The 27,095-nt window shown below is 41.5% G+C and overlaps 1 protein-coding gene across 2 annotated transcripts in view; it reads left to right on the forward strand.

Annotated features, from left to right (window-relative positions):
- The first annotated feature begins 215 nt into the window (after nt 1-215).
- The window catches only part of RASIP1 (Ras interacting protein 1), a 57,304-nt gene continuing 30,424 nt past the window's right edge, over nt 216-27,095 (forward strand). Inside the window, exons 1-5 of one of the 2 annotated variants that reach the window (XM_066607700.1) lie at nt 216-1,360; nt 2,957-3,108; nt 8,278-8,867; nt 17,210-17,589; nt 21,842-22,480. In XM_066607700.1, coding sequence (XP_066463797.1) covers nt 2,975-3,108; nt 8,278-8,867; nt 17,210-17,589; nt 21,842-22,480 — 1,743 coding nt within the window. In that variant the 5' untranslated portion in view covers nt 216-1,360; nt 2,957-2,974. The remainder of the gene's footprint in view (nt 1,361-2,956; nt 3,109-8,277; nt 8,868-17,209; nt 17,590-21,841; nt 22,481-27,095) is intronic. The other variant, XM_066607701.1, reaches the window with a different exon arrangement.

Genomic DNA, 27,095 nt, shown 5'->3' on the forward strand with positions numbered 1-27,095 from the left:
AGTATTGTGTTGGGTTTTTTTTGTAGGGCACCTGAGCTAGGTCCTATTTTCGGGGAAGGCCTTATATTTCAAGCCTCCCCCAAAAACCCGATAGGTCTTACTATTGGGGTAGGACCTATTTTTGGGGAAACACGGTATGAGATCAATAGACTCTCCCAGGCCCAGCCTAGAACTTACTTCATCGTAGAAGCTGATCGAATTGGTCTGACATAATCGGCCCCTCATGACTTCTGAGAGCAGAAAGCAAAGACCCCACCCCCACACACTTCTTCTTTTAATCTGTCTTGGTGGCTCTGCTGCTACAGATAGACCTCAGAGAACAACAGGCAGTGGAAAGCAAATTAAAAGGAAGCAAAACCCCAATGACTGACACTTTATTGATTTCTTCTGAATAGAAACCTAATTTTAGGTAAATAAAGTGACTTGCACTTTTGCCTGTTATCACATTGCCTATCACATAACACAAGTTTGTTTAAAAGTTGAAGCCAGCGATTGGCTGAGTAGTCATGTATGCAATGAAGATCATGTGACTGCTGCAGCTTCTTCCAAGAGCAAAGCATCCGGCGCCAGGGCTTCTGCGCTACACTAAGGTAGGAACAACTAACTGGTAAGTAGTGCTTATTTTTGTTATTTTTAGCCCATTCTCTTTCAGTATATTTTTTTCACTCTTGGAAATCCTCTATAAATAAATAACCTTGATAATGGAACTTAGTAACTTGTAATGATGAGAAGCATGTATGCTATGATAATTCATAGCATAGCACTATGTTGTTATCAAACATGCTATAATCATCTTTATTTGTGTAGCGCCATCACATATGACCATAGATACACCCATCAGTGCAGTGTCCCTTTTACCTCATTTTTTCCTTGTCCTTCTGCCTAGTTAAGTTTTGTGAGATGCGAGTTATATTCATCTTATCTGACCCCAGGAAGAGAGGGAGGGCTTGGAATTGTTAAAACAAAGGAAATTGGACTTCAGACAGACAGCTTTTCCAGGGTTGGGACCGAAGGGAACAGAAACTTCTGTTCAAACAGCTACAGGAACCAAAGGGATTAGAATTTAACTTTAGGACAAAACATTAAATAGACATTTAGTCTTCATGCTGATATTCAGGTCAATCACTTTGCATTGAACTTGTAGAAGTGATTTGGGATCTTTCTTACCCCAAAATGAATACTTGAATAGATTCATATGACACCTTTAGTCTGGTCAATGGGGATTTTTCTGATTCCATACCATGCATTCTGGAAGCAAGAATAAGATGTACAAGATTTGCTGAGGTGACATTCCTAATTGCGGAGGGAAGCACTGCAGCAGAGTCGTCTGAGGAGCACACTTCCTACAATCATATCGCTGGTAAGTATAGCATTGCCATAATCTTTCGCCTTCACTTGTTTTCTGTACATTTCATCTATCTGACTAAACTTCATTAAGGTTTAATGTGTTAGTTGTCCTGTTGTGAAAATAACCTCATACAATGTACTACTATTCCAGTATGCTGCTATGTCCATGAAAGAACCTGTAGAAATATATCATTTTTTAATTTCGCTTACAAAGAAATCTGTAGACTTCTCTCATGCCAGCGAATAGACACGCCATTTTTTAAGCTTCATATTAGGTGGGGTTTACTGAAATTATTACTCACTTCTTCTGTGCTGTTATTTGAAGTAGGTACAGGTATAATGTATCCACCAACTTCTTATAAATGTATCAATAGTTCCATATCTTTCTCACCGTACAGTGGTTTTTATAGTTTTTTGTCAGTGATATACGGGTTTATAGTATACATTATTACATTACAGAGAGGGGGAAAGGAAGAAGATGATTTGGTACTGGATAGTGAATTGCATGATTGCTCATTATGTGCCACTTTAAGATATTAAGTGATACCTTTCAGCAGTGCCTGTCAGGATATCCTGGGACTTGCAGTTTTACAGCAGGTTGGAGATCACTGCATTTCAGATTTTGGCATTAATTTGTGAGCTTTTTCCTGTGTACATTGTAATGTCCTCCTTGTATTTTCTGCCATTGTATTTCTGAAGCTATATCTTCAGTGCAGCTACTATACATTTAGGTAATATAACTTTCCCTGACAGTTATTGAATATCGATCGCCATGTTTCCTTAAAGGTGCACTGTAGCCAATAGTATGAATGTCAAATTTACTTAGCACAATACATGACTGGTTTTGGCTTTGGCAGGGTGGTCCCCGAAGGATTGGGCATGTCACACTTTGTTGTGTGTTTAGAAGTAACATTTATCTAATACATATATTACACTGATATGAATGTGTTTTATTATAGCATCTGGAATATTATATATTTGTATGACAGTATATTAGCTGGTTTGGGCTGTATGCCTATTTATTTGGGTTTGGCCTTTTTTATACATCTATGTTGTACATTTTCATATATTTCTATTGTGTGAATGAAGGAATGTAGGGCAATGTATCTATGTATGCAACATGTACTATATCAATTACATCACTGTAATTATTGCATTTGTTACTTTGCTATACCTTCTCTCTAGAATTATATTTGCAAGCATTAGGTAATTCTATAAGTCTATTGACAATTTGAGGTAAAATCTTATAACTTTATTAACAAGCTACATGCTGAAATGTATATTACATGGGAACTTCTCAATCTGTAAGAGTAAGGTAGCATATATGTAATATTGAAAATGCAATTTGTTTAAGGTATTTTGGTGTTGCCTTAATTTTCAGCCCTGAACCGTAAAAATGTAGAACAAATTGTGGTATTACGGCGTAATCTGAAAACAGTAATTAATTTACTTATTTGTCTTTGGAAATGTAACATGTACAATCACCTGAGAAATCTAAATATGGGAGATTTAAGAAGCTGCAATGTTACTGTAGAATCACAATTAGATCATAGGTTTTCTTTGGATACATAGGAAACTTGACTTTTTTCCCTCATTTTTTTTCCTGCAGTTCTGAAAAGGTTATACAATGTTTCACGAAGAGAAGAAGGAAGGAAGTCCTAGATTCGGGAAACTTCATTTTCCTGTGGGCCTCTGGATTAATTCTCCAAAGAAGCACTTTGCCAAGCTAGGGAGACGGTGGCCTAGTGTTGGCTCCATCAAGTAAGAATCCCCACCATTTCCTCTTTAATGTGTATTTAAACATTTCTTATCACGAGACATCTGAACAGAGTAGAGCTTTTTTAAAAGTTAGGATTCAATGGTGATTTATTTGTTTAGCACAATCAAGTTTTCAACAAAGTAAACACTACGGGGTTGATTTATCATGGCAAAATGGCATGAAAAAGTCACAATTGTTTTTGCAAGTGTTACTTGTGCAATAAAATGGCGACTTTGTCAGATTTACGGCGCTCACGCCAGTTTTAATAAATGGGGGCGTGGCTTGTCAGAGGGGATGTCCTGTCCTGGCGTAAAAAATACCATAAATCTACTTTTTAAGCACATGGATGGCTTGAGATGTGCCTAACCTATGAAGGAACATGTGATTCTTCTTATATTTGGCAATCCTGTGCCTGCAGGAATCCTATTAAGACCGGTATAATTTCCCCCCTATATTTGCTTTTTATGAAAATAATAAGGAAGAATTATCACTAGAGATACTCGAGTGAGTAGTGCCTTATGCGAGTACCTGCTCGCTCGTCTCAAAAGATTTGGGGGCGGCGGGGGAGAGCGGGAAGGAACGGGGTGGAGATCTCTCACTCTCTCCCCCCTGCTCCCCCCTGCTCACCGCCGCAACTCACCGCTCTTCCCCGCCGGCACCCGAATCTTTTGAGACGAGCGAGCAGGTACTCGCATAAGGAACTACTCGCTTGAGTAGTTTGCCTTAGCGAGTACGCTCGCTCATCTCTAATTAGCACCATTCATATGATGTAAAATACTTTTCTGTCTTAAAAAAATAAAAATATTATAGATGGGATACCTTCATAGGCTAACCAAAAAAATGACTTCTGCAAGGTGTCAGAGAACAGATGCTCTTTCCTAGGGTTACAATTTAATGACTGAGAAGACCACAACATTTAAACATGTTACACCAGGACATTGCTCATGGGCTACATTCGTTAATCATTATCTGCTATTAAGTTGTTAGCTTGCCCACTTAGACCATAAAAGAGCCACCAATAACGGGGACACAAACTTTCACTGGTCAACCCTACAAGCCAATAGTGCCATAAATGTCCAACTGTTTATGATGAGGTTCATCATCTGAAATATATCTCTAGATGTTTTCAGCCAATAGTGAACTGCTACACATTTACTCTCCACCAGTTTTGATGAATCTTCCCAATAGACTATTTCATAAGATGCTGATGATAAAATCTACCTTTTTTAATTAACCATGTTCAAAAAGCAAAAGCAAATGAATTAGCTGTTTATTATACGCTTTATCATATTGTATGCTCTGTTAGGATTCATCTTGTCTCACTACATATCTTTAGTGCTTATCTTTATATGTAACATCTTTGCAATATAACATTGTGTGAGATCCCCCCCGCTTCCTTCCATCCTGTAACACAGTCATAGTATAGATAATGAAACGAAGGAATGGAATGACAGGAAGTTGAAGGGGTGGGGAACCTTGTACTGGATCATTTCCGTAAGTCCTTGAAGCTAAGAGCACTAGAGAAGACTAAAAAGAGTTTCTAGCTATTATTGTCCAGCACATCCTCTAAAAAATGTAACAGTTCGGGCTCATTCCCACGAATGTATTTTCACCGCATATGTGGTGAATGAAGTCAATAAATGTACATTGAATTGCATTGATCCATTTACAGTTGTGAATATTCATTGTGTGCAATACGCTTGCAAAAAAGAACACAACATGTTCTATTATCCTGCGTATTACACATGTATAGCCCTATTGGGCTCTATGGGTTGCATTGTGTATGTGCGTCATTGAATACGCAACGCTGCTATGAGACAGAGTGGGGAATTTTTAAAAAAGAAACAAATTACATTGCACATGGCAGCGTGAGTGAGATGCGCTGTCATGCGCAGTGTACAATCGCCATATACAGCGATAGCCGATTCATGCGGCAGTAAAACCTTGCATGATACACGCAGTATTGTACGTATACGGCCATAGGAATAAGCCCCTGGTTATGAAGAGAGAAATCACCTGTAGTAGCTTATTTTATATAGTTTTTTTACTGCTGATGAGAAGTTTTATTAAGCAGGCAATCCAACATTTCAGTCCACACATACAAGGACCTTTTATCACCTTTATCAAATATGATTGTCACTGGTCACTAGCCTGAAAGTATAGTACAGCACTGAGGAAAATGACAACTGATGTCCAGCGACAAACGTGCTTGATAAACGTAACCTTATATGTGGGGACGTTACATTTTGGGTTGCCTGTCTAAAAAAAACCTCATATTGGCATAGTGCATTTGAGTGCAGTGTTCTTCTGATTTCTAGATGGAGTAGAACCCCTACTCTTACACCCATATAATTCCCAAGTGCACACAACTAAACTCTTCTTAAAAAAATATATTGCCCTTAAGGGCCAAGTGAGTTCATCATCCATGTATTGCATGGACAGCACATGGACTCGTAGCCAATTAAGCTATGCAGAGTGACATTTATGCACTTGAGACCATCATGGACCATCACAGCATGTCCTATTCTTGTCCATTTTCACAGATAAGAGTAATGCCCCGTTTATACAGGATGAGCTGCTGGACTAACAACGATGCCTGGTAGCTTGTCACAGTGATGCTCGCTCCTGTGCTACTACACAGGAGTGAGTATTGCTGGCATCGCTCAGAGGGCTGCTGGCATGGAAGCGGGTGGCCAGGGAGTGTTCTTCAGAAGTGAATGACTGCTGTTTATAGTGAACACCACGTCATTCAGTTTTCTGCATGCAAAAACTGAACAGTTCTCGTTCAGTCGCTGCATGCATTTACACAAGACAATTATCATTCAAATTCCTATGGCAGCGCATTAATTTAAACAATTCCGAACTATATAATTGTCCTGCGTAAATCGGCCATTAGATATGCAGTAAATGGTGCCCATGAAAAATACACAGCACACAGATGGCATCCATGTACTGTTGAGTTTTCCTGCATAACCCGCATACAGCCATCCGAATATGTCCTAAGCCTTAGTAAGAAAGGATCATTTAACAATCTCCAAAATAAAATACTTGAATCATGGGTCAGAGCTGTGTTTTGGACAAGCCTAGAATATTTAGCATTTTGTACAAAAGTAAATAGCAAGGCGTCCTTGACTATTTGGCTAGAAACATTGTTTCCGTAGAAATGTGTTTTTGTCAGCTGTTCGCCCATAAACAGAGATACAGCATGTTCTAGTATTGCCTGATAGGATAGCTGCCGCTAGTCCTCTGCAGCCCCACGCCAGGTGTAGAGACAAGGAAATTCCTAAAGAAAGAAAAATGTAAAACATCTTCTAAACAAATGGTGAGTGAAGAAGTCCTTCCAATTCATTGTAGGTCTAAACAACTACAAAAATACAATCTGTTTTATAAAATATGTTCAACAACTTTACAAGTTTTAATGGGACCAAATGCCAAACTTGAAACACAAAGAGGTTAATGCTGCGAGTATATTGTTTACCCGGATTCTAAATGGGGAAACAGTGGCAGTCAGGCTTAAAGAGGATCTATACCTGAGAGTTAGGCTGGGTTCACACTGGGCGGATTTGCCGCGGCAAATCCGCCCGCGGCCGCTAATCTCGGGATTAGCCAGCCATGTGGACAAGATTTCTCAGAAATCTCGTCCACACGGGATGGCCAATCCGCTGCGGTAAGTCTGGCTGAAACCGCTGCTGCGGCGGCCGCAGCCGCGGTTTCAAAAGATACAGCATGTCTGTTTATTGTTTACTTTCGTCGCGGCCGCGCTCTCCTCTATGGGAGCGCCGGCCGCAACGGAAAAGCGAGCGGTCGGGCCGCTTCAAAGCCGCCGCGGCTTTTTCCGTGGCGCTTCTCCTGGCGGAAATCTCGTGGTTTTTGTTGCGGACAAACCGCGGGATTTCCGGTGGGAATACGCACAGTGTGAACCCAACCTTAGATTTTTTTTGAATTGACAAATCCTTACTCCTCAACAACAAAAAATAATTCCGTAAATGTAATAAAAAGAAGTCCAGAGCCAGTGCTCAGCTTCCTCCCAGGCTGTTCCCGTTGTGCCCATTGCGGTTCTTGTTATCTTCCCATAAATTCTGGCTTTAGATGCTGGGGGAGCCCAGCATCTGTGTGCAAGAATAGTACTAAGCAGCCCCCTCAGTATAAGGAAGGTGTGAGTGGTTGTTATTCAGTATTTTGCACCTGTGACATGCTCCTCCATTTACCAGTTTGGCTGTCTGCATACATTTTTTGAATTGATATGTCCTCTTTCTGTGATTTTTTTTTTGTAATGTTAGTTTAGGGTCCCACAAGAGCATGAGGACCCTTGACGTTGCATTGCAGGCTTTCGTATCCCCCCCCCCAATTCTGGTGATAACTGCTATATAAAGTTCTCCTTGTAGTCATAGAGGTTAGATCTCACTATGATTAGTGAGATTTTGTGTTTTTATAGTCTGATGCCTGAGTTTATTGGAAGATAATCAATTATGCCCAAGACCTTTTCTCTAGTTATATTAAGCCAGGCTAATGGATTCCAATTTTAAAAAATTACACCCTTTCCATGTGATAGACCCTCTTTAAGATGCTATGTCTTAAAGGGTTTGCCCATAACTTTAGAATTGAATGGGGTTCAACTGCAATGTTAGGCACAGCCCATGTACAACTGTGGTGCATGATGTATGAACCCTGGGGGGGCAACTGCTGGAACCCCCATCGATCATAAGAGGAGTGGGGCTTCCGTGTTCCCCATTTCAATTTCAGTGGTGATCACATGCATGAACTACTGTTCATAGAACTTACTGAGATAGCAAAGTACAGCACTTGGCTATCTTCATCAGTCGTTATGAAGTAGTCGTCAATGGTAGAATGATCCAAGTGCACTGACATACAATCAAAGTACATGTTTGGGTCCATCTGGATAATAAATGGCAAAAAAAGAAAACACCACTTTTAGTTTTAAAATGAATCTATTAAATAATTGCTAATTCTGATAGACCCTTGATATAGGGTATGAGCCTCTTCAGCTCTTTCTCTACACAGCGGAGAAAGTTAGTTGTATTTGTATCAGGGACGCATAACAACACCCAGTATAGTCCCATACGGCTTGTGACCCAGCTTTCTCATGCTTTTTGATTATATGTATGGCTAATTATAAAGTGATGCTTTTACATATTTTTGATACTTTACAGGTCTACCTCTTCAGACACAGCAAGTCGCAGCAATGAGACAGTGGAATTACGTCAACCAACGAAGAATAAAAACAATCGTCACAAACGCCTGTCTAACATCTTTCACCGTGGTACAATACTTATGACTGGTAGTATTAGTGCCGGCAGTGCAGCAGGCCGTTGGGCCAGTGAGAAGAAATTATCAGACATTATTGATTCAGTGCCAGAAGATTTGGTGGAGCTTTCTAGTCAAAAGAATTTGCCCGGTATTCTCAAAATATTTGGAGATGACATTTCTTCTGGCACCAACTACAAAAGTGTTTTAGCTACACCGCGGTCCATGGCACGGGAACTAGTCAAAGAGGCTCTGGAAAGATATGCTGTGGCAGATTCCGACATAGAAACCTTTGTCCTTTGTGATGTGGTAGGGCGGTTTGTAGGGCATGAAGGTGAATGGAAGATGGAGTACCTGCGCATTGTTGGGGACCATGAACGACCCCTGGTCTTACAAGAAATGTGGAAGCCGAAGGTGGGATTTTCTCGACGGTTTGAAATAAGGAGAAAGCAAGAAGTGGAAAACATCCCTCCAGCAGAAGATATTGAGACAGCAGGTGGGTATGGTGTGTAAAAACTTACAACTTATTTCAGAAACATCTAAGAGATACATTGAATGTTAGCAATGTTTTTCTTGCAGTGAATTAAAAACAGCAATTACCAATTCCTAATATATTCTATTGTGCAAAATGTGTAACTAAGATAAAAAAAAAATATTGTGGATATATCTTTTAAAAAGAAATGATGTTCAACGGCAAGCTTTCGTGACTACTTAGGTTTCTTCATCAAGCATGACAAAAGTATCTAAAAATGAGTGTGTCCATATACATAGTAATGTTCCAGTATTGAACATTGAACGTGGGACATGTGAATGTCTCAAGAATCTTTACAGTCCTGATCTGTATCATGTCTGGGGTCATTATACGTGAGCAAGTTTTACAGCTCCTTACAAAAAAGAGTTAATTCCTGTAATGTATGTCGGAGGGCAATGCGCTCCTGATCATAAAGTTTCACAAATTCGGAGAATGTCTGTAACATAGCAGCATTTAAAAAAGGGCTACATGCTTATCTAATAACTAATGTGTTATAACTATAAGGGTTGAAGAAGGTCATACACCTCTTTTAGGCCATCTTCAGCTGTCGAAAGCAGCCAAAAACCAGTAAAGATACCTGAGGGTGCACATTGCTTAAGTGAGCGCTGTAGCCCCTCCTTCTAGCAATTATCAGGGGTCTCAGCAACAGGACACCCACTGATCAATACTTTTGACATGTCTTTAACATGTTAAAATTAGCTGAAAGTGTAGTCATTCTTTAATGTATTTTCTATGTCAGATTTCCAAATTTGAAATGCATAATTAGTGTTGCTCTTGCTTTTATTATATACTAGCTGATATACCCGGCTTCGCCCAAGTTAATTTGGTACTGGTATTTATCTGGTGTTCACACGGAAAATCTTATGAAGTCATGGTTACTTTAGAGATACTGAGGAAAAACATATGTTCACCATTTTGCATAGTTCTCTGCGTTAGCCAGGAAACACCACGTGGAGGCAACCATGCAACGTTTCCTTTATATAAAATGGCATCAGGAAGTGAGAGAATTAGATTACGTACATAAAATTTGGACACTAATTCTTTTGCGCTTAGAATTGAATAATCGAGTTGGGACCCATTAACTTTTCATACTTTTGACACAATTAATGCTTGTGCCAAATTTCATGTTTCTATGACATTGGGAAGTGAGAGATTTAGATTATGTACGTAAAATGTGGACGCTAATTCTTTTGCGCATAGAATTGAATAATGGAGTTGGGACCCATTAGCGTTTCCTATTTATGACATAATCAATGCTCGTGCCAAATTTCCCGTTTCTATGACACCGGAAAGTGAGAAAATTACATTCCGCACGTAAAATTTGGACGCTAATTCTTTTGCGCATAGAATTGAATAATGGAGTTGGGACCCATTAGCTTTTCCTATTTATGACATAATCAATGCTCGTGCCAAATTTCCTGTTTCTATGACACCGGAAAGTGAGAAAATTACATTCCGCACGTATAATTAGATTCCGTACGTAAAATTTGGACGCTAATTCTTTTGCGCATAGAATTGAATAATCGAGTTGGGACCTATGAACTTTTCCTATTTATGACATAATCAATGCTCGTGCCAAATTTCACGTTTCTATGACACTGGAAAGTGAGAAAATTACATTCCGCACGTAAAATTAGATTCCGTACGTAAAATTTGGACACTAATTCTTTTGCGCATAGAATTGAATAATCAAGTTGGGACCCATTAGCTTTTCCTATTTAAGACATAATCAATGCTCGTGCCAAATTTCACGTTTCTATGACACCGGAAAGTGAGAAAATTACATTCCGCACGTAAAATTTTGACGTCAATTCTTTTGCGCATAGAATTGAATAATCGAGTTGGGACCCATTAGCTTTTCCTATTTATGACATAATCAATGCTCGTGCCAAATTTCCTGTTTCTATGACACCGGAAAGTGAGAAAATTACATTCCACACGTAAAATTTGGACGCTAATTCTTTTGCACATAGAAATGAATAATCGAGTTGGGACCCATTAGCTTTTCCTATTTATGACATAATCAATGCTCGTGCCAAATTTCACGTTTCTATGACACCGGAAAGTGAGAAAATTAGATTCCGTACGTAAAATTTGGACGCTAATTCTTTTGCGCATAGAATTGAATAATCGAGTTGGGACCCATTAGCTTTTCCTATTTATGAAATAATCAATGCTCCTGCCAAATTTCACGTTTCTATGACACCGGAAAGTGAGAAAATTAGATTCCGTACGTAAAATTTGGACGCTAACTCTTTTGTGCATAGAATTGAATAATCGAGTTGGGACCCATTAACTTTTCATATTTATGACACAATCAATGCTCGTGCCAAATTTTATGTTTCTATGACATTGGGAAGTGAGAGATTTAGATTATGTATGTAAAATTTGGACGCTAATTCTTTTGCGCATAGAATTGAATAATGGAGTTGAGACCCATTAGTGTTTCCTATTTATGACATAATCAATGCTCGTGCCAAATTTCACGTTTCTATGACACCGGAAAGTGAGAAAATTACATTCCGCACGTAAAATTTGGACGCTAATTCTTTTGCGCATAGAATTGAATAATGGAGTTGGGACCCATTAGCTTTTCCTATTTATGACATAATCAATGCTCGTGCCAAATTTCCTGTTTCTATGACACCGGAAAGTGAAAAAATTACATTCCGCACGTAAAATTTCGACGTCAGTTCTTTTGTGCTAGAATTGAATAATCGAGTTGGGACCTATGAACTTTTCCTATTTATGACATAATCAATGCTCGTGCCAAATTTCACGTTTCTATGACACCGGAAAGTGAGAAAATTAGATTCCGTACGTAAAATTTGGATGCTAATTCTTTTGCGCATAGAATTGAATAATCGAGTTGGGACCCATTAGCTTTTCCTATTTATGACATAATCAATGCTCCTGCCACATTTCGAGTTTCTATGACACCGGGAAGTGAGAGAATCAGATTCCGTACGTAAAATTTGGACGCTAATTCTTTTGCGCAAGGAATTGAATAATCGCGTTGGGACCTATTAACTTTTCCTATTTATGACATATTTAATGCGCGTTCCAAATTTTAAGTTTCTATGACATTGGGAAGAGATTTAGATTATGTATGTTAAATTTCGACACCAATTCTTTTGCGCTAGAATTGATTAATCGAGTTGGGACCCAATTACTTTTCCTATGTTGGAGATAATCTAGGCTTGTGCCAAAATTCATGTTTCTACGACATCGGGAAGTTGGAGAACTTTTGGCGAGTCAGTCAGTCAGTCAGTGAGTCAGTGAGTGAGTCAGTGAGGGCTTTCGTCTTTATATATATATAGATGTTGAAAGATTTTACGTACAGTACAGAACAATCAAATATTCTGAATTACAGATATCTGCCTGGCAGTCAGCTAAAACGGTTGAAGTTTGTCATCTCAGATGCTTTGTATCAATCTCTCTCCGATATGGGATGTACAGTACCAGAAACATGCGCTTCAGAACTCATACACAGTTAATATCTGAATAAAATTGCATAAGTGTTATATGTACTAACCATAAATAAATGTAGGGGCAGCTCTCAGCTGTCATTCAGAGCTGCGCTGAGCCAATCAGAGGCAGCACTCACCCATTCATGAATTCATGAATGGGTGTGAGTGAGAGCTGCCTCTGATTGGTCAGGCTGTGACCAATCAGAGGCAGCTCATTCAGCAGGCGGGGATTTTAAATCCCCGGCTGCTGAATATTACTCTGAGCAGTTCAGGAGAACTGCTGCCGCCCACGGCTGAACTCCAGCTGCCGGGACAAGGTGAGTATATATTTTTTTAAAATTTTTACACATTTTAGGATGATTTTCAGGTAAGGGCTTATATTCTTAAGCCCTTCCCGAAAATTCATCCCGCGCTCGCCGGCAGCCCATTGCTTTCTATGGAGCCGACTGTATTGCCGTCTCCATTGAATTCAATGGGCTAACATCGTTCTCCTCTGCCACAGCTGTTACAGCTGTGGCAGAGGAGAACGATCTTTATGCTGACAGTGCGGGGGGGGGTGGGGGTCTCACTCTTGCCACTATTGTGGCTTAATAGTGGGACATGGGAACTTGAGATGCAGCCCAGCATGTAGCCCCTCGCCTGCCCTATCCGTTTCTGTGTCGTCCCCATCACTTTCTTGAATTTCCCAGATTTTCACCAATGAAAACCTTAGCGGAACCCCAGTCATATACAAAAATGCTCGAGTCGCCCATTGGCTTCAATGGGGTTCGTTACTCGAAACGAACCCTCGAGCATCACTGAAAGTTCGACTCGAGTAACGAGCACCCGAGCATTTTGGTTCTCGCTCATCTCCACTATGATACTATGTGCTAAAAACCTTCATTTTTAGTATATATATAACAGTTATGCAGTTTTATTACGATATTAAATTGCATGGATGCTGAAGCGTGTGTTTCTGTTTTTGTATTTGTTGCTGCTATGGCTTACATACACCTCCACATTTAATCTAATTGCTGGAAACGCTGACCTTGTTTTTTGGTACATGTACAGTATGATGCATCACAGGGTAGAGCATGGGGCCCAGGAGCTGAGCACACTCAATACATATCGGGTATAAACTAGAGATGAGCGAACACCAAAATGCTCGGGTGCTCGTTACTCGGCACGAAATTTTCGCAATGCTCGAGGGTTCGTTTCGAGTAACGAACCCCATTGAAGTCAATGGGCGACCGGAGCATTTTTGTATTTCGCCGATGCTCGCTAAGGTTTTCATGTGTGAAAATCTGGGCAATTCTACAAAGTGATGGGAACGACACAGTGACGGATAGGGCAGGCGAGGGGCTACATGGTGGGCTGCATCTCAAGTTCACAGGTCCCACTATTAAGCCACAATAGCGGCAAGAGTGCCCCCCCCCCCGCACTGTCAGCGTAAACATCGTTCTCCTCTGGCACAATACTCGGGTGACACCTAATCTCCCCAGCCACTCACTGCAGGGGGGTGGTATAGGGCTTGAACGTTGCAGGGGGAAGTTGTAATGCCTTCCCTGTCTTTCAATTGGCCAGAAAAGCGCGCTAACGTCTCACAGAGGAAAGTGAAAGTAACCCGAACACCGCGTGGTACTCGTTAAGAGTAACGAGCATCCCGAACACCCTAATATTCGCCCGAGCATCAAGCTCGGACGAGTACGTTCGCTCATCTCTAGTATAAACCTATCATCATCATCAACACCCTTTTTAAAACACAGTAACACCTTATAATACCTATAATGCAGGATACATCAAGTTTATGTGTGGGTAGTCTTGCTCATTGTCAATCAAACATCATCTAAGCCATTGACTGGGTGTCAGAGACCCACATGACAGTTGACTAATATTTAGCTCAGAAACTAATGAGAGCCATGGGGATAGGGCTAGAAGAGAAAATAAAATCTGGGGAGGAATCGGTAATCACCTGGCTGTAAAGGTATGATGCCAGTTTCACTACTCAGAGGGTATGACAGGTCTTCCTTAATCAAAGACAATAACGGTGTGAGGTAACAAGTACTTACCAGTAATACCTAGACACGAGAATTTTTCAAAATAATTTCAATTAAAAATGATGTTTTGGATCATCGAAGTGTAAACTAATATTTTATCCTGGGACAATAATAATCACCTTTTATCTATACAGCGCATGCATATTCTGTATCACCTCTATGAGTAAAGGATTAGCGATAAATCATAAAACAGCTTAAGTGTGGTAAAAATGAACAGGGCCATGAAGGGTAAATGTAAATTCTCTCATAGTGACATTTACATGTATGCAAGGCATTGCTACCTAACGCATGACTCCTTAAAGAGGTGACGCTGGTTCTGGCAGCCCATACGCAATATCAGTTGCATATGGGCTGTGGGTCGCACTCCTCCATTTACATCAATAGGGGGCATCCGTGGGGATTCCACAGTAAAGTAGATCAAGCTGCGATTCTTATTCCGCTCGCAGAATATGCAATTCATATCCATAAATGTGAAGGACAATTCAAAAATGCATGCCTTTCAATGCCCGTGTTTTACTGCGGAAAGTCCACATGGACGCTGATCCCGGAATCTGCAATTCAAATCTGATCGTGTGAGACTGGCCTAATTAGACAACATATTTTTATTTATGCATTTGGCAGAGGTATTTCATGTTTTTGTTGGTTTTGAGGATGCACCATTACACTTTTAGGCATCAGGAAGGCGAGTTGCAGCAGATTTTCCAGACAGCGGAATTTTGGCAAATCAAACATCTCAAGACTTCTCCATGATTGCTAGAATGGTCGTACAAATAGCAGGTCATTCACTGTAGCCAGATGTGGATGACCGCAAATTGCCTAGAGTTGGCTGGCATTCGCCTGATTTTAAATTTAGGTCATTATGATGGAGTCACAAGATGTAATATACTTTTTTTAAAAGAAGAAAGTGGCATACCCGGGAATTTTCTTTCAATAAATTATTGAAAAAGTCAATTTGTAAGGCAGGAACTTCCCACATTTTAGCAGCTGTATACTAGCAAAGCCCAGCCCACAGTCGCCAAGGGGCACACAGTTTTGCTGGTCCAAGGGCAGTATTGCCAATAAAAGCATGCAACCTGTGGGTGAGGCGTCAGCTGCATGTGGCTGCCACAGAGTGGAATCCCAACTTAAGGTCTTATTCACATAATAATTAATCTGCATCTGTAAATCCAACATGAATTTCAATGGAAATCTATGTAAAAAATCTACATGGCTGCCATAAAATCTGACGTGGATTTTCAATTGCCACAAATTCAGTAGACTAATCTCTAGTTGCCTTGGGCAAGGAGGACAGTATTTTGTGGGACAACTATGATATATTATTTATATTATATTTAGTAAATGGTTATCAAGTTGGCATTTATCAGAACTTACTATGCTATAATATTTCTATGATCACGGTATCTATAGGTCATAGCAGACATTTTTAGATTTCTTAGTTTCTTAAAAATTACGAAAATACATTTCTGCTCACTCAGGAAATCCCTCACTGAAGTCATGCTTCTGGAATTCCTCAGGTTATGACGTTAATAACCTATTACATTAAGGAACAGTTAAAAAATGCCATACTCATGATTTGCAGGATGTTCTAAGGCCTTTTACTAACATAAGTTGCTTGTGATGATGACGATGATGATGAAGGAAGTATTTCCTAATTGGGCAATGGTTCGGCATTTTTTGCATCTAGACTTCCCATGGAGTAATCCTAGCATAAAACATTTTTCGCAACTCACATGTATAAGTGTGTACCCTGAAACTGATCATGGCATCACCATTGATATTGCCTCATTATGAGGACCTGTAAATGAAGCATCGTGGCCCATTGTCAGTAGGCTGCTATATTAAGAACATTTTTGTCATCTTAAGCCAAGAACAGTAAAGAGGTTTTCTAATATCTAGAGTATCCACTGATCCACTAGCTCCAGATTCACCATTTAGCTGTAAAGACATAAGCCTATTCTTTACTCTAGGAATAATCAAAGTGTAAGGCTGGTCTCACTGGTAAGATGCTCCTCAGTTGTTGCTGAAGGTCAGACAAAGAAGAACTCGTTAAGAAGAAGTCGTTTTGACAGATATGATCATATATTGCACAGGCCTTTCTCTGGCTGCACCAGTATCTGGTTTAACAGCTTAAAGGCTCATTCAGCACTTTTGTGTTCCATTTCCCGGCTCCATTATAGAGCAGGAAAACAGAATCCAGTGCCCAAACGGAAACGTCATATGATGGAAGCAAAGGACGTTGAACGGATCCTACTGACTATAATAGAGTTTGTTTGGTTTCTGGTCCTGCTTCCAGCATTTTACAGGACAAAATAGTGTAACATACTATGTTTTCACCCATTTTTAAAATGGATCAGCCAAATTGGAGATAATCTGTTCATAGAGGATCTCCCTTTCTCACGACACCCTTCTAAATCAGAGTGTCCAGTTACTAGCAATGCCCGGGAGAAGGGACTTAGGCCATCCATGTATTACATGGACAGTCACGCATCTGAATGGCCACTATCAAATGCTATGTATCCCATGAGAACAAAGTTCAGGCTGGCCATGGCTTCCACTAGAAAAACTTGATGTTTTCAAGGAGTCTCAAAAGTTTGAGTTGCGATGGTCTATGATGAAACATTTTTTTTCTGTATGCCTGACACTTTTTTACTGTTTTATATTTATTATCCATTTGATAGAATTTGATAGCATGTGTTAGTATGCCGAGTCATTAGTATGACTATATATCTAGTTACACAAATGCAACTTTATTTCTATTAATGTTTTTAACTTTAAATTATTTTACATAATCTGTCAACAGGAATCAATACTCAAGCCCGAAAACTTCTAAAAAGTCGGTCTCGTGCAGCCTCTGGTGGAAATGCTCCATTGAGAGAGAGGGAAGACAGCATCTCTCTTCGCCGCAGTATAAGTGATATCAACTTAAACACGAAGAAACGTAGAGAGAGGAAAAGCATAAAGAGTATGGTGGCTAATGATACAGACCCAGGTCAAGAAGGAGGGCTGCACCAAAAAGATGGAAACATGCAAAACTCAACAGAACGCAATAGCAGTGTGGATTGTCCAGAGGATTCCACTGATCAGATTGACTTAGACTTTGAACGCCTCTCTCAGTGCCTTATTCAGCCGCCTTCCGAACATCCATATTTTCTTCTTTTGCAAGGTTACAACAAAGATGTGGTAATTACTTATTATTATTTTCATAATGGCATTCTTGTGATGCATAATATTATAAATGTGCATGTGACATATGACTTATTTTTCATGCATCTAATACTGGGAATATTTGGTGTTTTTAAAGTGTTTGAAGAAAATCTGTAAGCAAAAATGTAAATGGACATTAACTTGTCACTAGAGATGAGCGAGCGTACTCGGTTCGGGTGTTTTTGCACTCGAGCACCGCTTTTTCCGAGTAACTGACTACTCGGACGAAAAGATTCGGGGGGTGGCGTGGTGGAGCGGGGGGTAGCAATGGGGAACAGGGGGGGAGCTCTCCCCCCCCCATCTGACCCTAGAGGTCTCCCTTCCACCACTTTTACAATCCACTGCCTGTCGTTAGGCATTTGGCTTCTCTAGTAACAGGGACTCTGATAATTACACCATGCAACAGAGGGGCAGGCAATTAAACACTGCTTTACAGTTAATTGGAGCAGGGCTATGCATGACAGCATGGGTAGTGTAGGAGAGGAAGTCCTGGCCAGTCCAGCACTGGCAAAATGGCTGGCTTATAACATATCCCCTAAGTGTTAGTAGATTGTAAACAATAGATCAGCAGAAAAATAAGAAAAGCAACATGAAAAAACTGAATTGATAGAGCTCAAACTGAGTGCAAACAGCAGTAAAGCAGCAGGCCGTGATGATCTGAGCTGCTTTTGAAATTTTGTTTGAAAACTCAGGTGCACTTTAACCCCTTAACGCCATATGGCGTAAGGTTACATCATGGCAGTGGGGTACTTTATGCAACATGACGTAACCTTATGTCATATGGATAGCGCTAGATCAGAAGTGATCCCATGCCATCCAGCAGTGGGAGCTGGCTGTGACTGATAGCCAGCCTCCCGTTGCAACAGTGGGGTTGCATAAGGACAGCGACCACTGCTGTTAACTCCTTCATTGCCACAATCTATGCAGATCACGGCATGTAAAGGACTCACAGAGGGAGAGTGCTCCTTCTGTGATGCCATTGGACCCCCATGATGTAATCGTGGAGCGCCGACGGGTTGAAATGGCAACAGGATACTAGCTACAGGTGTCCTGCTTTGCCATTGCCTATGATCATTAATACAAATGACAAGGCATTGCAAGACAGAAGTCCTGCAATGCTATATCATAGCAGCTATGGCTCAGGTCTCCTACAGGGATATAAAAAGTATAAAGAAAAGTTAAAAATATTGTAAAAAAATAAAAATTTAAAAGAACCCCCTTTTTGTGCTTGTTCCCCTATTAGTATAAAAATAAATTGAAAATGTTAAAATCCCACATATTTGGTACCGTCGTATCCGTAACGACTCGTACAACAAATTGAACACACTTTTTATCCTGCACGGCAAAAAGCGTAAAAAAAACGCTATAAAACTGAGGCAAAATGCTTATTTTGTTTGTTTTACCTCCCAAAAAGTGCAATAAAAGTGATAAAAAAAGCCATATGTACCCCAAAATGGTTTCAATAAAAAGTACAGCTCGTCTTGCAAAAAACAAGCCCTCACAGAACTCCATCCATGGTAAAATAAAAAAGTTATAGGACTTTGAATGCATCGGTTTAAAAAAAAAATTTTCCCCAAAAATGGGGTTTTATTGCGGAAAAAGTGGAAAAAAACTAAAAAAAAAAGAAATTTGGTATTGTTATAATCGTGCTGACCCACAAAAAAAATGTATTGCATCATCTATGCTGCATGATTAACGCTGTAAAAACAAAAACTAAAAAAAAAGATAGCAGAATTGATGTGTTTTCTCTCCATGCGATTATAAAAACTTAATAAAAGTTTTACAATAAAGTCGATGTACCCAAAAATGGCACTAATAAAAATTACAGTTCACCACGCAATAATCAAGCCCCATATGGTCATGTCAACGAAAGAAAAACGTTCTGGCTTTTGAAAAGTGGAAATGAAAATCCCCCCAAAATCGTTGCGTCCTAATGGCCAAAATAGGCCATGTCCTTGAGGGGTTAAGCTCTGGCGTAACTATAGAAGGCGCAGGGGGAGCGGTTGCACCCGAGCCCAGGAGCCTTAGACAGCACATAAGGTCTCTCTTTTCCATACAGGTAGCCCGGTACTATGAATAAACCATTATAGATGGGAGCCCTGTTACAGGTTTTGCATTGGGGTCCAGGAGCTTCAAGTTACGCCTCTGCGCTAAGGGGTTAAGAGAAGTTGTGGGCCCCAAGATAAACTTTTGCATCTGGGCCCATGAGCCTTTAGCTACGCCCCTGGGATTAAGCATACATATGTATGCACAGATATTTCCATCTGAATACTAAGTGTAACATTGTTTATTTCTAACACAATATATATGAATATAAACATTTTCCTATATTTCATTATTATTATTAACATGTACAAAATGAAGCAAATATTGAGCAAGGAGACAAATGTAAGCTCTTGGTTTATATAAAAAAAATCAAAGATTAAAAGAACCAACATTCAGTGTAGGTGTAAGGTCTTGGAATAGGGCTTCCAGACGTAGAATAGGACATTCTAGATATAATATATCCATTTTCTTCAGTTTGTTCATTTTCATTAGCCATATCAGGCTGAGAGAGGTTCAACCCTGTATTCTGTAATGTGAGTGCTGAACAAGAAGTCTGTTGTGTTTAGTATTGTATTTCCTCCTATGAATGAAACATTATTTCTAAAATACATTAAAGGGGTTTTCTGAGTAATGCACTTTGCTAGCATATATATAAACAGTACTCACCTGTCCACTACCGAGCTGCTCCCGCACCACTGCTCTTGTCTTATGGCTGCAGCAGTCATATGGTTGTTTGCATTTGACCGCCACAGCCAATAGGAGGCCCCAACATGGGACATCATTAGTGATATCCCGTAAACCTCATGGGGATTATACATTAGAAGCCCACGTAACAGGTTTATAGGATATCACCAGGCTAGAAGACCCCGTGATGCCACCTGTTAGATGCTGTGGCGCTGGAGCATTGAAACAGTATATTTTAAAGGGCTTGTCCAGGATTAGTGCAACTGGTTTTGCTTTTTCCTAGAAACAGTGCCACTCTTGTCCACAGGCTATGTCTGAAATTGCAGCTTAGCACCATGCATTTGAATAAGGATGCGCTGCTATACCTTGGAAAAAAATCTGACCATTTTTATAGAAAACACCATTGAATCTATATTTCTGGAATTCTGATTACATAGGACTTTGAAAAACAGGCAAATTCAAGCAAACCAAAAATGTTTTTGTTTGAAAACTCAGGTGCACTTTAACCCCTTAACGCCATATGGCGTAAGGTTACATCATGGCAGTGGGGTACTTTATGCAACATGACGTAACCTTATGTCATATGGATAGCGCTAGATCAGAAGTGATCCCATGCCATCCAGCAGTGGGAGCTGGCTGTGACTGATAGCCAGCCTCCCGTTGCAACAATGGGGTTGCATAAGGACAGCGACCACTGCTGTTAACTCCTTCATTGCCACAATCTATGCAGATCACGGCATGTAAAGGACTCACAGAGGGAGAGTGCTCCCTCTGTGATGCCATTGGACCCCCATGATGTAATCGTGGAGCGCCGACGGGTTGAAATGGCAACAGGATACTAGCTACAGGTGTCCTGCTTTGCCATTGCCTATGATCATAAATACAAATGACAAGGCATTGCAAGACAGAAGTCCTGCAATGCTATATCATAGCAGCTATGGCTCAGGTCTCCTACAGGGATATAAAAAGTATAAAGAAAAGTTAAAAATATTGTAAAAAAATAAAAATTTAAAAGAACCCCCTTTTTGTGCTTGTTCCCCTATTAGTATAAAAATAAATGAGTAATGCACTTTGCTAGCATATATATAAACAGTACTCACCTGTCCACTACCGAGCTGCTCCCGCACCACTGCTCTTGTCTTATGGCTGCAGCAGTCATATGGTTGTTTGCATTTGACCGCTGCAGCCAATAGGAGGCCCCAACATGGGACATCATTAGTGATATCCCGTAAACCTCATGGGGATTATACATTAGAAGCCCACGTAACAGGTTTATAGGATATCACCAGGCTAGAAGACCCCATGATGCCACCTGTTAGATGCTGTGGTGCTGGAGCATTGAAACAGTATATTTTAAAGGGCTTGTCCTATATTTCTGGAATTCTGATTACATAGGACTTTGAAAAACAGGCAAATTCAAGCAAACCAAAAATGTAGCCTTATAATATTTAATAAATTGCTTAATACAAACTAAATGTTTTTTCTCCTTGTATGATAGGACTTTGTTATATATGTGATGACCAGGAAGAAGCATCTATTTGGAAGAGCGGAAAAAGCTTCACGAGACAAAGGTCCCTATGTTGATACCTTTCTGTCTGCTCCAGATATACTTCCTCGCCACTGTTGCGTATGGCGTTTAGATTCTTCTACTCAAAAGAACATAGTCCGTGTAAGGCCTTATCGAGGGGCACTTGTGACTCACAATGGGGGAGTCCTCCAAAGAGAAGCAGAACTACACACTGGGGATTTGTTAGGGCTTGGAGAGCACTTTCTATTCATGTACAAGGACCCTAGGGTAGCCCAGACTCGGCCTGCCTGGCTTCCACAATCCTGGTCGACCTCTGGGCTGAGCGGGGCATTTTCATGTCAGATGTGTGGCAGATCACTTCAGGAGCGTCAAGAGGCTGTTCAGGCCTACATAGAAAGTAGAGATTTAATCCTACAATATCGCTCCCAAGAAGAGGATGCTGTGCTGAGGGAAATTATTGAAAAATCTGGTAATTCGAAAACTGAATTTAAACTAGCTCCTGCATACCTCTTTAGCCTTTGCATTGAACATTCCACTCGTGCTTTGGACCCTGGACACTTTCCTAAACTGGTAATGAAGATTGCCACCATGACAAAGGAAGTTGTTTGGGTAAGATCATTCATTTATAACATATCAGCTTTCTGTATTAAATGCTATGGAAATTGTGTTGGTGGAGATATTTTGGGGATATTCTGTTGTCTTTATACTGTTTCGTTTGTACTGAGTTCTCTAAAAGTTGCTTCATATGAAAACAGGAAATGTAGTCTTTGCAGAACTACTGAAGGTCTCCTGGTCTACTTGTCATGGGGCTGCACTGTTTGCATTATTTCAGCCAATTCTTTTCAGAATTACATACCAGTGTCAAATAAAAGCAAACAATAACAACCCTCATACTTGATTGTAATATGCCACAGTGAAAGCTCTCCTAAAGACCACCCCTTTAAGAAGAACACCCCTTTATCTAGGCCAGATTTTCAGTTCCAGCACATATTATACTGTACATACTGGCTATCCTCTCTGAGAGGACTATCCCTATAGAAGACTACTCTTTGGTGTTATTTTAGGTGTTTGTCCCAAAGAGGTTTACTTGTACAATATAAAGCTTTCTCAGAGGAACCCACACGTTTTGAATCAGTATATTTGCTTTTTATATGCATTAACCAGACTTATAACACTGGTCATGTTACTGAAATAAAATTAGTCAATCTTTATGTGCTCAACACGAATATGACAGTCAAAATGCAAAATTGGCTCCATTATTTCTTGTAATCTGGCAATAGTAATAGGCCTATGATTATACCTGTAAAAAATCAAGTCATAGACTACATCTTAGATTTCCTTGCCTGTCTTTTGTACAGCTGTTCAGGAGCATCTCTGTGGAGTGTCCAGCAGTAGTCAGCCAGCATGGTAGTGTCCAGCAGTAGTCAGCCAGTATGGTAGTGTCCAGCAGTAGTCAGCCAGCATGGTAGTGTCCTGCAGTAGTCAGCCAGCATGGTAGTGTCCAGCAGTAGTCAGCCAGCATGGTAGTGTCCAGCAGTAGTCAGCCAGCATGGTAGTGTCCAGCAGTAGTCGGTCAGCATGGTAGTGTCCAGCAGTAGTCGGCCAGCATGGTAGTGTCCAGCAGTAGTCGGCCAGCTTGGTAGTGTCCAGCAGTAGTCAGCCAGCATGGTAGTGTCCAGCAGTAGTCGGTCAGTATGGTAGTGTCCAGCAGTAGTCAGCCAGCATGGTAGTGTCCAGCAGTAGTCCGCCAGCATGGTAGTGTCCAGCAGTAGTCCGCCAGCATGGTAGTGTCCAGCAGTAGTCCGCCAGCATGGTAGTGTCCAGCAGTAGTCTGCCAGCATGGTAGTGTCCAGCAGTAGTCAGCCAGCATGGTAGTGTCCAGCAGTAGTCTGCCAGCATGGTAGTGTCCAGCAGTAGTCAGCCAGCATGGTAGTGTCCAGCAGTAGTCGGCCAGCATGGTAGTGTCCAGCAGTAGTCTGCCAGCATGGTAGTGTCCAGCAGTAGTCAGCCAGCATGGTAGTGTCCAGCAGTAGTCAGCCAGCATGGTAATGTCCAGCAGTAGTCGGTCAGCATGGTAGTGTCCAGCAGTAGTCGGTCAGCTTGGTAGTGTCCAGCAGTAGTCAGCCAGCATGATAGTGTCCAGCAGTAGTCAGCCAGCATGGTAGTGTCCAGCAGTAGTCGGTCAGCATGGTAGTGTCCAGCAGTAGTCGGTCAGCATGGTAGTGTCCAGCAGTAGTCCGCCAGCATGGTAGTGTCCAGCAGTAGTCCGCCAGCATGGTAGTGTCCAGCAGTAGTCCGCCAGCATGGTAGTGTTCAGCAGTAGTCAGCCAGCATGGTAGTGTCCAGCAGTAGTCAGCCAGCATGGTAGTGTTCAGCAGTAGTCAGCCAGCATGGTAGTGTCCAGCAGTAGTCAGCCAGCATGGGAGTGTCCAGCAGTAGTCTGCCAGCATGGTAGTGTCCAGCAGTAGTCTGCCAGCATGGTAGTGTCCAGCAGTAGTCAGCCAGCATGGTAGTGTCCAGCAGTAGTCAGCCAGCATGATAGTGTCCAGCAGTAGTCAGCCAGCATGATAGTGTCCAGCAGTAGTCTGCCAGCATGGTAGTGTCCAGCAGTAGTCAGCCAGCATGGTAGTGTCCAGCAGTAGTCAGCCAGCATGGTAGTGTCCAGCAGTAGTCAGTTAGCATGGTAGTGTCCAGCAGTAGTCAGCCAGCATGGTAGTGTCCAGCAGTAGTCAGCCAGCATGGTAGTGTCCTGCAGTAGTCAGTTAGCATGGTAGTGTCCAGCAGTAGTCAGCCAGCATGGTAGTGTTCAGCAGTAGTCAGCCAGCATGGTAGTGTCCAGCAGTAGTCAGCCAGCATGGTAGTGTCCAGCAGTAGTCAGCCAGCATGGTAGTGGACCATTTTCCCTGGTATCTTTTTTCCATTGTTGCGATATCTTGATGAAAACGTTGGCCATGTTCATCCCTAACCATACCACATTTGTCTGAAAAGAAATCCAGATTGGAATGAAGGAAGTGGATCTTTAGAGACATATAACGGACAAGTTTCTGATACCGCATCAGCATGTCTTGTACCAGTTACTTGTAGTTTTCTGCCCTAACATTTCCGAGAAAGTTTGTAGTCACTAGGCAAAAAGCATTCCATGCTTGTTTCACATCACCCTGCAGCAAGTTGTTGAACCAGTCATCTTTGAAGAGCTCTCGAATCTGAGGACCCACAAAAACTCCCTCTTTAATATTTGCCTCACTGAGTTGAGGGAATTTTTCATTAAGATATTAGAAAGCTGGCAAAGTCCGGTCCATGGCTTTCACAAAGTTCTTCATCAAACCCAGTTTTTTGTGAGCCTCGACCAGAGCTGGATGCTGAATATTCTTCTCTCCAACTGCTACATTTTGTCTGCAAGTCCATTTCTTCCAAAAGTAGTGCAATTCCCTTATTCGACTATCCTACTCACATAAGAAATGTGTATTTTGTATATCCCTGCTGCAGTCCTATTAAAAGGGCAACTACCTTCAAATCACCACAGAGGTGCCAGCTGTACTGGTTATACTCAATAGAATTCAGTAGCTGCTTTAAGTTATCGTACAGCTCTTTCATGTGGACAGCATGCACTACTGGAATAGATGGAAGACGATTTCCATTGTGCAAAAGCACAGCCTTAAAGGAGATGTCCCGAGGCAGCAAGTGGGTCTATACACTTCTGTATGGCCATAATAATGCACTTTGTAATATACATTGTGCATTAATTATGAGCCATACAGAAGTTATAAGAAGTTTTATACTTACCTGCTCCGTTGCTGGCGTCCTCGTCTCCATGGTGCCGACTAATTTTTGGCCTCCGATGGCCAAATTAGCCGCGCTTGCGCAGTCCGGGTCTTCAGCTTTCTTCTATGGAGCCGCTCGTGCCAGAGAGGGGCTCCGTGTAGCTCCGCCCCGTCACGTGCCGATTCCAGCCAATCAGGAGGCTGGAATCGGCAGTGGACCGCACAGAAGAGCTGCGGTCCACGAAGGTAGAAGATCCCGGCGGCCATCTTCAGCGGTAAGTATTGAAGTCACCGGACCGCCGGGATTCAGGTAAGCGCTGTGCGGGTGGTTTTTTTAACCCCTGCATCGGGGTTGTCTCGCGCCGAACGGGGGGGGGGGTTAAAAAAAAAAAAACCCGTTTCGGCGCGGGACATCTCCTTTAAGACTCAGTTTCGAAAAGTCTACAAATAGTCTCCATTCTTGTGGTTCATGAGTGATTTCTAAGGCATTTATGAGGCCCTCATTGTCAAACTGTAAGGATGTCGTTACAGTCCTACTGGATACATTTACATGGTGAAACACAGAAAATGAACTATATGAAATATCTTCAAAACGAGAGTCAATAAAAAATGTTCATGGTCATATTCGTGTTCAGCACACCAAGATACTACAGATTAGGACCTTTTTAAGTCAGTAACAATTTCAGTGTTGACCAGTGTAATCGTAGAGTTTCCCATTTCAATGAACATCCTGTTTCATCAGGTTTTTGCTTTAGCGGTATCTCAAGCATTCTGAAAGAAGCTCATATTTTGCCTTGACAGCTTATAAAATATCTAAATGTGTTTTAAATGATTTCCCCCTTTTTACATGTATATATTAATTGGACTTTATGGCCTCCTTCCCACGAACGGATTTCCGCCGCGTAATACGCGGCGAAAATCCGCTGCGTTGCACGCAGCTATTAGGTTCTATTGAACCTAATAGCTCCATGCTCACGATGCGTAATTCCACCGCGGAATTACGCACCGCGATTTCTCCCGTCCTCACCCGCAGCATGCTCTATTTTCTGCGGGTGAGGACGGGCTGTACGCACTGACGGCTTCCATTGCAGTCAATGGAAGCCGTCCATTCACGCTATCTCCCGCTGTAACCAGCGGGAGATAGCGTGAAAAAACGCTTTCCCGCCCACCGCCGAGCGTCATATGACGCCAAATGACGCGGTCCGGCCGCGTCACGTGACACGGCTGGTGACGCGAGAGCGGTGGGCGGTGACGAGCGGTGACGAGCGGTGACGCGGCGGTGGTGGGCGGGGAAGCGATTTCACGCTATCTCCCGCAGGTAAGTATAGGGGCTCTGGGGGGCGCCGTGACGGGCTTCACAGCGGAATATTACGCTGCGGAGCCCGTCACGCTCGTGGGAAGGAGGCCTTAATGTTTTATTGTGTAACAACACTGATAGTGGTTTTGATAATGGGAAAACAAAT

The sequence above is a fragment of the Eleutherodactylus coqui genome, chromosome 6 (genome assembly GCF_035609145.1).
Source record: "Eleutherodactylus coqui strain aEleCoq1 chromosome 6, aEleCoq1.hap1, whole genome shotgun sequence".
Classification (NCBI taxonomy): domain Eukaryota; kingdom Metazoa; phylum Chordata; class Amphibia; order Anura; family Eleutherodactylidae; genus Eleutherodactylus; species Eleutherodactylus coqui.